This window comes from Oncorhynchus kisutch, linkage group LG16 (assembly GCF_002021735.2).
Source record: "Oncorhynchus kisutch isolate 150728-3 linkage group LG16, Okis_V2, whole genome shotgun sequence".
Classification (NCBI taxonomy): Eukaryota; Metazoa; Chordata; class Actinopteri; order Salmoniformes; family Salmonidae; genus Oncorhynchus; species Oncorhynchus kisutch.
In genome coordinates, this window is record NC_034189.2 from 10,429,102 (window position 1) to 10,439,269 (window position 10,168).

A 10,168-nucleotide genomic window follows, 5' to 3' on the forward strand; every position below is an offset into this window, starting at 1 on the left:
CTCACTCAGATGAAAGACTACTGCTCAGATGCCAGAGATACTGACCACGATGACCAACTGTCTTATAAGGTAATAAACCATGTAAATACACGTATGAAGGTACTCACTAGCACACACATGGCGATGATGACGAGCTGTCTTACAAGTTAGGATAGTACTGCTGCCGATATTGTCATTTCGATGTAATTGATCTCACTTACTAAATCACTAATGTTGAGTGAGAGGAAGAGAGATGGTATGTTGATCCATGATTAACTCCCTTACTTCCCCCCTGCCTCCCCCCTCTCCCTGTCTCCCCCTCTCCCTGTCTCCCCCTCCCTGTCTCCCTGCCTCCCTCGTCCCTGTCCTCCCTCTCCCCCTCTCCCTGTCTCCCCTTCCCTGTCTCCCCTCCCCCTGTCTCCTCCTCCCTGTCTCCCCTCCCCTATCTGTCCTCCCCCCTCCCCTGTCTCCTCCCCCTCTCTGTCTCTCCCCTCCCTGTCTCTCTCCCCTCCCCCTGCCTCCCCCTGTCTCCCCCTCCCTGTCTCCCCCCTCCCTGTCTCTTCCCCCTCTCCCTGTCTCCTTGTCCCCCTGTCTCCCCCTGTCTCCTTATCCCCCTGTCTCCCCTGTCTCCTTATCCCCCTGTCTCCCCCTGTCTCCTTATCCCCCTGTCTCCCCCTGTCTCCTCCCTCCCCCTGTCCTCCCCCGTCTCCTCCCTCCCTGTCCTCCTCCTCCTCCCCCTGTCTCTCCCCCCCTGTCGCCACCTGTCTCCCCTCCCCCTGTCTCCTTATCCCCCTGTCTCCCCCCCCTGTCCTCTCCCCTCCCCCTGCCTCCCCCTGTCTCCCCCTCCCTGTCTCCCCCTCCCTGTCCTCTCCCCTCTCCCTGTTATCCCCCTGTCTCCCCCTGTCTCCTTATCCCCCTGTCCCCCCCCGTCTCCCCTGCCTCCTAATCCCCTGTTCTCCTTATCCCCCTGTCTCCCCCTGTCTCCTTATCCCCCCTGTCTCCCCCTGTCTCCTCCTCCCCTGGTCTTTCCCCCCTCCCTGTCTCCCCCCTCCCTGTCTCCTCCTCCCGCTGTCTCCCCCTGTCATCCCCCTCCCCCTGTCTCCTCCTCCCCCTGTCTCCCTCCCCCTGTCTCCTCCTCCCCTGTCTCCCCCCTCCCCTGTCTCCCCTCCCCCCTGTCTCCCCTCCCCCTGTCTCCTGTATCCCCCTGTCTCCCCCCTGGCTCCTCCTCCCCCTGTCTCCCCCTCCCCCTGTCCTCCTCCTCCCCCTGTCTCCTCCTCCCCCTGTCCTCCCCTCCCCTGTCTCCCCCTCCCCCTGTCCTCCTTATACCCCTGTCTCCCCCTCCCTGTCTCCCTCCCCTGTCTCCCCTGTCTCCGCCTCCCCCCGTCTGCCCCTCCCCCTGTCTCGCCCCTCCCCCCTGTCCCCCTCCCCCTGACTCCTCCCTCCTCCTGTCTCCCCCTGTCTCCCCTCCCCCCGTCTGCCCCTCCCCCTGTCTCCCCCTCCCCCTGTCTCCCCTCCCCCTGTCTCCTCCTCCCCTGTCCTCCCCCTCCCTCTGTCTCCTCTCCCTCTGTCTCCTCCTCCCCCGTCTCCTCATCCCCCTGTCTCCTTCTTCCCCCTTCTTCTCCCCCTCCCTGTCTCCCCTCCTCCTGTCTCCCCCTGTCTCCCCTCCCCCTGTCTGCCCCTCCCCCTGTCTCCCCCTGTCTCCCCTCCCCTGTCTCCCCTCCCTCTGTCTCCTCCTCCCTCTGTCTCCTCATCCCCCTGTCTCCTCCTCCCCCTCTCTTCCCCCTCCCTGTCTCCCCCTCCCTGTCTCCTCCTCCCCCTGTCTCCCCCCTCCCTCTGTCTCCTTATCCCCCTGTCTGCCCCTCCCCCTGTCTCCCCTCCCCCTGTCTCCTCATCACCCTGTCTCCTCCTCTCTCTGTCTCCCCCTCCCTCTGTCTCCCCCTCCCCCTGTCTCCTCATCCCCCTGTCTCCCCCTCCCCCTGTCTCCCCCTCCCCCTGTCTCCTCATCCCCCTGTCTCCCATTCCCCCTGTCTCCCCCTCCCCCTGTCTCCTCCTCCTTGTCTCCTCATCACCCTGTCTCCTCCTCTCTCTGTCTCCCCTCCCCCTGTCTCCCCTCCCCCTGTCTCCTCATCACCCTGTTTCCTCCTCTCTCTGTCTCCCCTCCCCCTGTCTCCCCCCCCCCTGTCTCCTCATCACCCCTGTCTCCTCCTCTCTCTGTCTCCCCCTCCCTCTGTCTCCCCCTCCCCCTGTCTCCCCATCCCCCTGTCTCCCCCTCCCCCTGTCTCCTCCTCCTTGTCTCCTCATCCTCTCACAATACAGAAACAGTTGATGGAGAGTCTCCGTAAGAAGCTAGGAGTTCTGAGAGAAGCACAGAGAGGTCTACAGGAAGATATACGGGCTAACACACAGCTGGGAGAAGAGGTATGTACAGTACACACACACACAAGTTTTGACACACCTACTCATTAAAGGGTTTTTCTTTACTTTTACTATGTTCTACATTGTAGAATAATAGTGAAGACATCAAAACTATGAAATAACACATGGACTCATGTAGTATTTTAGATTCTTCAAAGTAGCCACCCTTTGCCTTGATGACAGCTTTGCATACTCTTGGCATTCTCTCAACCAGCTTCATGTGGAATGCTTTTCCAACAGTCTTGAAAGAGTTCCCACATATGCTGAGCACTTGTTGGCTGCTTTTCCTTCACTCTGCAGTCCAACTCATCCCTAACCATCTCAATTGGGTTTAGGTCAGGTGATTGTGGAGGCCAGGTCATCTGATGCAGCACTCCATCACTCTCCTTGGTCAAATTGCCCTTACACAGCCTGGAAGTGTGTTTTGAGTCATTGTCCTGTTGAAAAACAAATGATAGTCCCACCAAGCCCAAACCAGATGGCATGGCGTGTCGCTGCAGAATGCCATGGTAGCCATGCTGGTTAAGTGTGCCTCAAATTCTAAATAAATCACAGACAGTGTCACCAGCAAAGCACCCCCACACCATCACACCTCCTCCTCCATGCTTCAAGGTGGGAACCACACATGCAGAGATCATCCGTTCACCTACTGTCTCACAAAGACACAGCGGTTGGAACCAAAAATCTCAGAGAAAAAGACAGATTTCCACGGGTGTAAAGTCAATTGCTCGTGTTTCTTGGCCCAAGCAAATCTCTTCTTATTATTGGTGTCCTTTAGTAGTGGTTACTTTGCATCAATTTGACCATGAAGGCCTGATTCACATAGCCTTCTCTGAACAGTTGAGGGTGAGATGTGTCTGTTACTTGAACTCTGTGAAGGATTTATTTGGGCTGCAATTTCGGAGACTGGTAACTCTAATGAACTTATCAAATCAAATCAAATCAAATGTATTTATATAGCCCTTCGTACATCAGCTGATATCTCAAAGTGCTGTACAGAAACCCAGCCTAAAACCCCAAACAGCAAGCAATGCAGGTGTAGAAGCACGGTGGCTAGGAAAAACTCCCTAGAAAGGCCAAAACCTAGGAGGAAACCTAGAGAGGAACCAGTCTATGTGGGGTGGCCAGTCCTCTTCTGGCTGTGCCGGGTGGAGATTATAACAGAACATGGCCAAGATGTTCAAATGTTCATAAATGACCAGCATGGTCGAATAATAATAAGGCAGAACAGTTGAAACTGGAGCAGCAGCACAGTCAGGTGGAAGTTGAAACTGGAGCAGCAGCATGGCCAGGTGGACTGGGGACAGCAAGGAGTCATCATGTCAGGTAGTCCTGGGGCATGGTCCTAGGGCTCAGGTCCTCCGAGAGAGAGAAAGAAAGAGAGAAGGAGAGAATTAGAGAACGCACATTTAGACACCGAATAGGACAGGAGAAGTACTCCAGATATAACAAACTGACCCTAGCCCCCCGACACATAAACTACTGCAGCATAAATACTGGAGGCTGAGACAGGAGGGGTCAGGAGACACTGTGGCCCCATCCGAGGACACCTCCGGACAGGGCCAAACAGGAAGGATATTATCCTCTGCAGCAGAGGTAACTCTGGGTTTTCCTTTCCTGTGGCAGTCCTCATGAGAGCCAGTTTCATCATAGTGCTTGATGGTTTTTGCGACTACACTTGAAGAAAGTTCTTGAAATTTTCCGGATTGACTGACCTTCATCTCTTAAAGTAATGATCGACTGTCGTTTCTCTTTTCTTATTATGGCTGTTCTTGCCAAAATATGGACTTGTTTTTTTACCAAATAGGGCTATCTTCTGTATATCACCCCTACCTTGTAACAACACAATCGATTTGCTCAAAGAAATTCCACAAATTAACTTTTAACAATGCGCACCTGTTAATTGAAATGCATTCCAGGTGACTACCTCATGAAGCTGGTTGAGAGAATGCCAAGAGTGTGCAAAGCTGTCATCAAGGCAAAGGGTGGCTACTTTGAAGAATCTCAAATATAAAATATATATTGATTTGTTTAACACTTTTTGGTTACGACATGATTCCATATGTGTTATTTCATAGTTTTGATGTCTTCACTATTATGCTACAATGTAGAGAAAAACGGGTACTGTTCATGCACCCGCATACATACACCACCCCCCCCACAGTTAAACCAGGTCTTCTCCCCTCTAGGTTGAGAGCTTGGTGCTAGTGGTCTGTAAACCCAACGAGGTGGATAAGTTCAGGATGTTTATCGGGGACCTGGATAAGGTTGTCAGTCTGCTGCTGTCTCTCTCTGGTCGGCTACTGAGGGTGGAGAGCTCCCTGGCCAACCTGGACACTGAGACTGGACACCACGAGAGGGTGAGAGACAGACAGACAGAGACTGAATGAATGAATGAAGAAAAGGACAACATTAAAACAAACTCCTCCCTCTACACCCCCTTCTCCTTCCTCCCTCTCCCCCCCCCCTTCTCCTTCCTCCCTCTCCACCCCCCTCCTCCTCTCCCTCCACCCCTCCCTCTCCACCCCTCACTCTCCCTCAACCCCCTCTCCCTCCACCCCTCCCTCCACCCTCCCTCTCCCTCTCCACCCCTCCCTCTCCACCCCCCCTCCCTCTCCCTCCACCCCCCCCTCCCTCTTCCTCCTCTCCACCCCCCCTCTCCCTCCCTCTTCCTCCTCTCCACCCCCCCTCCCTCCACACCCCCCTTCCCTCTCCCTCCACCCCTCCCTCTCCACCCCTCCCTCTCCACCCCCCTCCCTCTCCCTCCACCCCCCCTCCCTCTTCCTCCTCTCCACCCCCCTCTCCCCCCCTCCACCCCCCCCTCCCTCCACACCCCCCTTCCCTCTCCCTCCACCCCTCCCTCTCCACCCCTCCCTCTCTACCCCCCCTCCCTCTCCCTCCACCCCCCCCTCCCTCTTCCTCCCCTCCACCCCCCCCTCCCTCTTCCTCCTCTCCACCCCCCCTCCCTCTCCCTCCACCCCCCTCCCTCTTCCTCCTCTCCACCCCCCCCCTCTCCCTCCCTCCACCCCCCCCTCCCTCTTCCTCCTCTCCACCCCCCTCCCTCTTCCTCCTCTCCACCCCCCCTCCCTCTTCCTCCTCTCCACCCCCCCTCCCTCTTCCTCCTCTCCACCCCTCCTCCCTCTTCCTCCTCTCCACCCCCCCTCCCTCCCCTCCCCCCCAGCTCCTCCTCCTGGAGAAGAAGCGACAGCTACAGGTCCAGCTGTCTGAAGCCCAGGACCTGAAGGAACACGTTGACCACAGAGAGCAGGCTGTAGGAAAGGTCCTGGGACGATGCCTCTCCCCAGAACAGGTACCTAGCACATTATTTCACTATTCTACTTTCATTACAGATGTGGCTCAGTTGGTAGAACATGACGTTTGTGGGTTTGATTCCCGCTGGAGCCAATTCATACAAAAAACATATACACCCACTACTGGTAGTTGCTTTGAGTAAAAGTGTCTGCTAAATGGCATATATTATCATACGATTACTATACCAGTGTTATTATTGATGTGTCAATCAATTAAACTCTATCAATCCACAGCACCGTGACTACAGCCACTACGTGAAGATGAAGGCAGCATTACTAGTGGAACAGAGACAGCTGGAGGAGAAGATCAGACTGGGAGAGGAGCAGTTAAGGGGGCTGAGGGAGAGTCTGGGGTTGGGGTTAGGGCTGTCCATGGGCTATGGACACTATTAAACCAACCAGGAAACCTTAAAGCTGGGGTTAGGGCTGTCCATGGGCTATGGACACTATTAAACCAACCAGGAAACCTTCAAGCTGGGGTTAGGGCTGTCCATGGGCTATGGACACTATTAAACCAACCAGGAAACCTTAAAGCTGGGGTTAGGGCTGTCCATGGGCTATGGACACTATTAAACCAACCAGGAAACCTTAAAGCTGGGGTTAGGGCTGTCCATGGGCTATGGACACTATTAAACCAACCAGGAAACCTTAAAGCTGGGGTTAGGGCTGTCCATGGGCTATGGACACTATTAAACCAACCAGGAAACCTTAAAGCTGGGGTTAGGGCTGTCCATGGGCTATGGACACTATTAAACCAACCAGGAAACCTTAAAGCTGGGGTTAGGGCTGTCCATGGGCTATGGACACTATCACATTGACATGGGAAGAGCCTCAGTCTTGGCTTGGGTGGTTGGTCTAGAAATAGAGGAGAACCTTGTTGGACTGGTTAGGGATGGGACATGGGAGGATGGGCCTGGGGCATTGGCTTTACTGAAAGGCCAGGAAGAAGAGAAGGTTAGTGGGTTATGGGAGGGCTTGGGGTTGGAGATGGGCCTGGGGTATAGGCACTATGGGGAGACAGCCATCCTACACACTGAGACCCTACAGGATGGGGATATGGGTACCACTGAACAACCCCAGTACGTCCTAAAAAAAAGTGCTGCCCAACTTTTCAAAAAACACTTCAGTCCATTTTTCTTGACACTCAAAACTTCTTGAGAGTGTTTTAAGTCTTCACTTGGTAGTATTGGTGAATTAAAAACACACCTACCCTTTGGTGTTACATTGGGGATCATTAACTTACCGACATGATCCCCACAATCACATGATGGACGTTGTTGTTGTTTAGTGAACGTGTGTTCCTGAAGAGGCCTGGAGAAAGTATTTATTTATTTATAACTTCTCTGTAGACGACAGAGAGACTCTGGGGTGCTAGAAGAGTATTTTTCCGTTAAACTGTTGAACATAATCAAATAATCTGTGCAGAAAAAGAGAGAAAAGCTCCTTCTTTCTCTCCACTCATAATCCATTATGTCCCAATATTATCTCTACCATACTACTTAGCATCCATGGACAACACATTATTCACTACATACTCAGTAGTTTACAGTATCCACTCATAATCCATTATGTCCCAATATTATCTCTACCATACTACTTAGCATCCATGGACAACACATTATTCACTACATACTCAGTAGTTTACAAGTGTGAATGTTGAGATCCCGATGACATACAGTTGAAGTCGGAAGTTTACATACACCTTAGCCAAATACATTTAAACTCAGTTTTTCACAATTCCTGACATTTAATCCGAGTAAAAACTCTGTCTTAGGTCAGTTAGGATCACCACTTTTGTTTTTGAAGGTGAAATGTCAGAATAATAGTAGAGAGAATGATTTCTTTCAGCTTTTATTTCTTTCATCACATTCCCAGTGGGTCAGAAGATTACATACACTCAATTAGTATTTGGTAGCATTGCCTTTAAATTGTTTAACTTGGGTCAAATGTTTTGGGTAGCCTTCCACAAGCTTCCCACAATAAGTTGGGTGAATTTTGGCCCATTCCTCCTGACAGAGCTGGTGTAACTGAGTCAGGTTTGTAGGTCTCCTTGCTCGCACACGCTTTTTCAGTTCTGCCCACAAATTTTCTATTGGATTGAGGTCAGGGCTTTGTGATGGCCACTCCAATACCTTGACTTTGTTGTCCTTAAGCCATTTTGCCACAACTTTGGAAGTATGCTTGGGGTCATTGTCCATTTGGAAGACCCATTTGCGTCCAAGCTTTAACTTCTTGAGATGTTGCTTGAATATATCCACATAATTTTCCTGCCTCATGATGCCATCTATTTTGTGAAGTGCACCAGTCCCTCCTGCAGCAAAGCACCCCCACAACATGATGCTGCCACCCCTGTGATTCACGGTTGGGATGGTGCTCTTCGGCTTGCAAGCCTCCCCCTATTTCCTCCAAACATAACGATGGTCATTATGGCCAAACAGTTCTATTTTGTTTCATCAGACCAGAGGACATTTCTCCAAAAAGTATGATCTTTGTCCCCATGTGCAGTTGCAAACCGTAGTCTGACTTTTTTATGGCGGTTTTGGAGCAGCGGCTTCTTGCTTGCTGACGGCCTTTCAGGTTATGTCGATATAGGACTCGTTTTACTGTGGATATAGATACTTTTGTACCTATTTCCTCCAGCATCTTCACAAGGTCATTTGCTGTTGTTCTGGGATTGATTTGCACTTTTTGCACCAAAGAACGTTCATCTCTAGGAGACAGAACGCATCTCCTTCCTGAGCGGTATGACGGCTGTGTGGTCCCATGGTGTTTATACTTGTGTACTATTGTTTGTACAGATGAACGTGGTACCTTCAGGCGTTTGGAAATTGTTCCCAAGGATGAACCAGACTTGTGGAGGTCTACAATTTTCTTTCTGAGGTCTTGGCTGATTTCTTTTGATTTTCCCATGATGTCAAGCAAAGAGGCACTGAGTTTGAAGGTAGGCCTTGAAATACATCCACAGGTACACCTCCAATTGACTCAAATGATGTCAATTAGCCTATTAGAAACTTTTAAAGCCATGACATCATTTTCTGGAATTTTCCAAGCTGTTTAAAGGCACAGTCAACTTAGTGTATGTAAACTTCTGACCCACTGGAATTGTGATACAGTGAATTATAAGTGAAATAATCTGTCTGTAAACAATTGTTGGTAATATGTCTTGTGTCATGCACAAAGTAGATGTCCTAACCGACTTGCCAAAACTATAGTTTGTTAACAAGAAATTTGTGGAGTGGTTGAAAAATGAGTTTTAATGACTCCAACCTAAGTGTATGTAAACTTCCAACTTCAACTGTATGATCCAGATACCTACATCACATCTTACACCCTGGGGTTCGACACTTCCCCTACACCTCCACCACACCACATCTTGGAGGATGTATATTGGTGTAGAGTAAAGTTTCCCCTAGAAGCTGATCCTGTGTCAATGTTCTATTTTCCCCACTAATGGTTAAGGTGATGATTTGGTGATGGGAAGCTGATCCTAGACCTGTACCTAGGGGAGTTTTAACACTACCACACCACGTCTTAAGAGTGTATATTCATGCATTCGTTGTTGTTCTTTATTATTACATGTTATGATATCCATTTGGTATAACTGGAATCCATCCTTGTAGTGTAAATAAGTTCATCCATATGTCAACTAATGTCATCTGTATGTCAACTAATGTCATCCTTATGTCAACTAATGTCATCCTTATGTCAACTAATGTCATCTGTATGTCAACTAATGTCATCCTTATGTCAACTAATGTCATCTGTATGTCAACTAATGTCATCCTTATGTCAACTAATGTCATCCTTATGTCAACTAATGTCATCTGTATGTCAACTAATGTCATCCTTATGTCAACTAATGTCATCCTTATGTCAACTAATGTCATCCTTATGTCAACTAATGTCATCCTTATGTCAACTAATGTCATCCTTATGTCAACTAATGTCATCCTTATGTCAACTAATGTCATCCTTATGTCAACTAATGTCATCCTTATGTCAACTAATGTCATCTGTATGTCAACTAATGTCATCCTTATGTCAACTAATGTCATCTGTATGTCAACTAATGTCATCCTTATGTCAACTAATGTCATCTGTATGTCAACTAATGTCATCCTTATGTCAACTAATGTCATCTGTATGTCAACTAATGTCATCTGTATGTCAACTAATGTCATCCTTATGTCAACTAATGTCATCCTTATGTCAACTAATGTCATCTGTATGTCAACTAATGTCATCTGTATGTCAACTAATGTCATCTGTATGTCAACTAATGTCATCCTTATGTCAACTAATGTCATCCTTATGTCAACTAATGTCATCCTTATGTCAACTAATGTCATCCTTATGTCAACTAATGTCATCTGTATGTCAACTAATGTCATCCTTATGTCAACTAATGTCATCCTTATGTCAACTAATGTCATCCTTATGTCAACTAATGTCATCTGTATGTC

At 49.6% G+C, this 10,168-nt stretch overlaps 1 protein-coding gene across 1 annotated transcript in view; it reads left to right on the forward strand.

The window, feature by feature from the left end:
- LOC109882784 (protein Shroom4) overlaps nucleotides 1-7,473 on the forward strand; it is a 128,637-nt gene extending 121,164 nt beyond the window's left edge. Inside the window, exons 7-11 of the mRNA XM_031793071.1 lie at nucleotides 6-69; nucleotides 2,296-2,397; nucleotides 4,584-4,754; nucleotides 5,576-5,704; nucleotides 5,940-7,473. Of these exons, the coding sequence (XP_031648931.1) occupies nucleotides 6-69; nucleotides 2,296-2,397; nucleotides 4,584-4,754; nucleotides 5,576-5,704; nucleotides 5,940-6,098 (625 nt within the window). The 3' untranslated portion in view covers nucleotides 6,099-7,473. The remainder of the gene's footprint in view (nucleotides 1-5; nucleotides 70-2,295; nucleotides 2,398-4,583; nucleotides 4,755-5,575; nucleotides 5,705-5,939) is intronic.
- Nucleotides 7,474-10,168: the final 2,695 nt, after the last annotated feature.